Here is a 5,199-nt window from a genome sequence, read left to right as displayed (position 1 = left end):
TCAAAGAATGTTCACCATGGACTTTTCTCTTGGACTTTTTTCTGCTATCAGAGCATGAGCAATTCATCAGAAGGCAAGACAAAGGTTCTCAGAGCCTTAAAGAAATGGTGGCTCACGCCTGTAATCCTAGCTACTCAGGAGGCTGAGATCTGAGGATCACATTTTGAAGCTAGCCTAAGGCAGGAAAGTCCATGAAACTCTTATTTCCAATTAATTGCTAAAAATCCAGAAGTGGTAGAGCCTCACCTTGAGTGAAAAAAGCTAAGGCACAGTGCCCAAGTCCTGAATTGAAGCCCCCAACCTGGCTGGCACACACACACACACACAACTTTAATAAAGAAGGAGAGAAGGCAATCAAGAAAGCATTCCTTGCTACCACAAAGGAGGTGGTGGTTCATGGAGGCATGCTAATTTCCCCAGCTTTCAGTGGGGAATCGCCCAAGGTGAGGACTATGAGACCAGGACCTCTAGAAACCCCTCTCCTGGGAGCAGCTGAGGGTCCCACCCACTGGCAAGGAACAAAGCAGCTACATGCAGTACCCTCTTCTTGCAGGATGCAATGTTATGATTTCTAGGCTCACCCTGAAAGGCTGTTACAGTAACTTTCAATGGTTAATGAATAGCTTCCCTGTGCCTGCTTCATTTAACTGTCCAAAGGCCATTTGGTCCCTGGGCGGGCGTATAAGGCTGTGCACACTGGCTAATGAGCACACTCTGCTTCAACAAGCCTGGAAGCAGAGGAGTGGCAGGGTCAGGGCGCAAGGTTTTGAGGAGCAGGGATGCAGAACAGAGCTGGCCTAATTCTCAGTGCCCTGGCCTTGTTGACAGGGTTCCTGATGATCTGCCTGGGAGCCTTCTTCATCTCTGCAGACTCCCTGATCCACTGCCAGAGGACCCTGATCATGGCCTACTTGCTTCTGCCTCTGGGGTTTGTGATCCTCCTGAGTGGGGTTTTCTGGAGCACCTACTGCCAAGCGAGTAACAACAAAGGGATGTTCAGCCACATGCTCAGACAATATCTTGGCCGGGGGGACCTGCCCCTGGATACAGTCGACAGGTATGTGTTACAAGGCAGAGGCAATGCGAGAGGCTGAGATGGGAAGGTATGGAAAGGTCCATCACTCTGGGGTTGGTTATTCGGAAGAATGGGGCTATCTTTGGGGAAAATTATATGAGATAAGGGACATTTTCTTCTAGCAATATTGCCACTACCACTATGCTAGTAAAAACCTGCATAAGCTAACTCAAGGAGGCCAGTGTCTAGGTTCTTTTTTTTAATGTCGTGGAAAGGTGGAGCTGTTATAGACAGGTGATGATTAACACTTGAGAGAAAGTGAAGTTCCAGGCTAAAGTCTGCCCACAACAAAGGAGCAAGCAGATATCAAACCAGTCCTACAACCAGTGTGACTAAGAAGCCTTCCTTTAAAGTGTTCTGATGTCATCCTGCATGAAAGATTCATTCAAGGCAAGATGATAAAAGGTCCATTGATGATGGATAAACCAAATGCAATATATACTAGAATATTACCCAGTGGTAGAAAGGAATGAAATCCTGACATGGAGTAGAACATGAATGTACTTTGAAAACACCATGCGAAGTGAGCCTAGCCAGTCAAAAATGACAATTGTATGAATCTAATCTGGCTAAAGTAGTCAAATCCATAGAGAGGAGGAAGACAGGGGCCTGGAAGGGGAGAATGAAAAGTTGTTATTTAGTGAGTAGAGTATTGTTTGGGAGATGAATAACTTCTGGTGATGGTTGAACTTGGTAACACTGATACTTACAATAATTAATTTTAAGTCATATATATATATATATATATATATATCACAAGAACAAAGGAAGCTTAGTTAACATAATTATAATTTAGCTAAAAACAAACCTCCTAATTCTTGGCCAAATTCAGGACAATTTATGGATTAAAACCCTAGTTAGCATTGTCAAAGTATAAGTTGTAAATCCATAAATTCTTTGCCCTCTTCATGCAAAAATAGAGAGTATCTAACATGTTTTAGCTATTATGTACCTTGAATACAAGTAATCTTACCCATAGTGGTAAATAGCTAACATTTATTATGTTAATTACTAAGATACTAATTTACAACAAGCAGTCTAACAAAACTCACAAGGTCTTTAGGTTTCGTTAGAAATTAAAATATCTGGAGTGATTGTAGAAGATGCTTCCAGAGAGACGATGACAATGATGATGATGATGGGTGTGTGTGTTTATATGAGTGCATGAGTTGGAATTCCTGATTAGAGTAACGTGCATAAGATCACACACTTGTGGCTGGAAGAATGGGAGGGAAATTGTAGATGTCACACCAGCGCCATTTTACTGCCTCTTCCTCCCATATTCTGAGATGTTCAGTCCACATACAACGGCTACACATTCAAACTAGGAAGTGACATTTCTCAAAGCCTGTGCATTGAAAATGGGGACCTAGGTAGAGAGTTCAGAGCACACGTTTGTCCTGTGATGGAATTCAGAATAGCATTCCTCTGGGAATACAAACCAGACTGTGGAGGATTGGGAGCAATAGATGGCTGGCATTTGGGCTAACGGCATGAGTCATTCTCCAGTCTCTCAAGTGACTCCAACAGCTCACCTTTCCATCCTCAGTGACTTGACACATATTTCCCATGACTCAGCCTTGGCTATTCCAGGTGAAGGCTGAGATTTATGCTGTACAGTAGACAGCGCCTTCAGCTATTTGGCTGTCAGCCTAGGTAACATTTGGAATGGAGCCGTGGCTCCAAGTGGCAATCTCTTGTTTTGTTGTGGTTACACACCATAAACACTCCCTGTAGGCACTGGATGGACTCACTCTATAAATACATATCTCAACTAAGCTCTCCCCATCTGTCTTCCTCACCTCTTCCTCACCCCTGAACCCCATTCATGATGAAGAAGCCAGAGGATTTAACAATTAGCGACAGTGGGTAAGATGATCAACAAATCCACCAGCCCTCGTCATGAATGATTCCTTTCCTCACAGGCCTTCAGCCCAGAGAGGCTGCAGCGGAAATGTGCATAGAGTCACCCCCACTTTTGAGGCAGGAAAGGCATTTGGGTGTTCTCTCGAAAACTGGTGGGACAAAAAAAATGTGGTAGAAAAGTCAGGGAAAAAGTGGTGTCATCCTGATGTGGTTCAGGAACCTGCAATTAGCTGGCTTCCATTCATGATCATATTCGTTGTGAAGATCTGAGATGCCGAGTGAGTTGGGGTAGGAGATGGCATCTGCGAAGGGGAAACAAGGATGGGAAGGGACTGAGTACCAGGCAGAGGTTCCATAGTCAAACATAATCAAAGCCTCCAAGTTCCTTAATGACTTCGTGGCAGATACAGATTTCCTAAGGAATGGCCATTTCCAGGAGTGGAGGAAGGGAAGACACAGCCTGGAACACCAGCTAGGAAAAAACAAACAAACAAACAAACAAACAAGACACTAGGATGGAAGGAATACATGCTGTGGCAGACAGAGGGTTCTTTAGGAAGAGGATGCTTCCCATGCCAGGGAAGAAGTACATCTGTTTCAAAGATCTATGTTTCTTAGCAGTTTAACTTCACGCAGTGTGAGCTGAAAGGCAAACATATGCCTCTCTGGCATAAATACCTAAATAACACATGTATGCATTTGGTGCTTTTGTCCCACAGGCCACACTTTTACCCTCCAGCTTATGAAGAGAGCCTGGATGCCGAGAAACAGATTCATCTTGCAGAGGGACAGGCCTTGGATGTTCCTCCACCTCTGTACACAGAGACAGGCCTTGAACTTGAGGATGGAAGTGATGCTGGTCCAGAAGCCCCACCACCCTACCACGAATCCGTAGTGGATGTCAGAGGATGCTGAGAGGCCAGGCTGAAGTGCTGAAGGGAGGGGGGCTCACTGCTAAACCAGCATGCAGGACATACCCTGCTAAAGAAAAACTGGCCAGGGACTGGGGAGGAAAGCTGTGTTAGGGTGTGGCTAGCCCCAGACAGACTCTTCAGAGGGGTCCCACTAGGAGAGCCAGGGAACCACATTGGTGTAAGGATAAACCCACTCACCAAGAGGCTAGATGTCTTGTTTCTCATTACCTCAGCTCCAACCGGGAAGAACACTTGCTGCTTGCTGGACCAAGTCACAGCCCTCTATGCACGCTCCCTAGAATTCCTGAAGGGATGTGTGTAAGAGGCTGGCTTCGCAATGTTCCAAGTGGATGACATCACCAGAATGACCCAGTGATTCCCATTGTGACTTGGAACCCATGAATGTTATTTTGTCTTCTTTTCTTTTAATGATGTGTGCTTTTTGTTTTATGGAAGTGACTGAAGTTTTTGTCTTCAAAATGATTCAAATGCACAATGTTGCATGAGTCATTTCAAAAGGAGGGCTTCGGGGCTGGGAAGGTGGCTCAGTGGTAGAGCGCTTGCCTTGCATGCCTGAGGCCCTGGGTTCGATTCCTCAGCACCACATAAGCGAAAAGAAAAAAGCCGGAAGTGGCGCTGTGGCTCTAGTGGTAGAGCGCTAGCCTTGAGCTGAAGAGCTGAGGGACAGCGCCCAGGCCCAGAGTTCAGGCCCCACGACCGGACCAAAAAAAAAAAAAACAAAAACAAATCAAAAGGAGGGCTTCATGCAAGCAGATATGATAAAAAAAAATTCCTTACAAATCCAAACTGAACGCATACTTAATTATTAAGGCACAGAACTAGGAGGTGGGGGAGAATTTTATAAGCCATCAATGGTATCCATGATGCAATCTGGTAATATATATATATATGTATATATATATATATATATATATATGTTCTGAAGATGCTTATATATAATATATATTTCTGATAATTCTCCTGTAAACCTTGAGGATTTTGGAAAATAAAAACTTTAATGACATGGGGCTGGGAAGCTGGCTCAGTGGTAGAGTGCTTGCCTTGCATGCATGAGGCCCTGGGTTCGATTCCTCAGCACCACATAAGCAGAAAAAGCCAGAAGTGGTGCTGTGGCTCAAGTGGTAGAGCGCTAGCCTTGAGCTGAAGAGCTGAGGGACAGCGCCCAGGCCCAGAGTTCAGGCCCCACGACTGACAAAAAAAAAAAAAAACTTTAATGACAGACTTTTATTCTTAGGCATATTCTTTAGATCTCAAGATACTTCTAGACTTGGGATAGTTGTTTTTAAAACCCGATCCCCCCTCTTCAGCTGTATTGCATTTTAT

The 5,199-nt window shown here is 44.6% G+C and overlaps 1 protein-coding gene across 1 annotated transcript; it reads left to right on the top strand.

Moving 5' to 3' along the window:
• The first annotated feature begins 673 nt into the window (after positions 1–673).
• Tmem252 (transmembrane protein 252) lies at positions 674–4,284 on the top strand. Its single transcript, XM_042699411.1, has 2 exons — positions 674–1,057; positions 3,661–4,284. Exons 1-2 carry the CDS (start codon positions 780–782, stop codon positions 3,854–3,856), a joined length of 474 nt encoding a protein of 157 aa, XP_042555345.1. The 5' UTR covers positions 674–779; the 3' UTR covers positions 3,857–4,284.
• The last annotated feature ends 915 nt before the right edge of the window (positions 4,285–5,199 follow it).

The sequence above is a fragment of the Dipodomys spectabilis genome, unplaced genomic scaffold, assembly GCF_019054845.1.
Source record: "Dipodomys spectabilis isolate Male_0828 unplaced genomic scaffold, ASM1905484v1 ptg000241l, whole genome shotgun sequence".
Taxonomy (NCBI): domain Eukaryota; kingdom Metazoa; phylum Chordata; class Mammalia; order Rodentia; family Heteromyidae; genus Dipodomys; species Dipodomys spectabilis.
The sequence above is the reverse complement of the archived record's forward strand: the minus strand, read 5'-3'. Positions and strand labels throughout refer to the sequence as shown.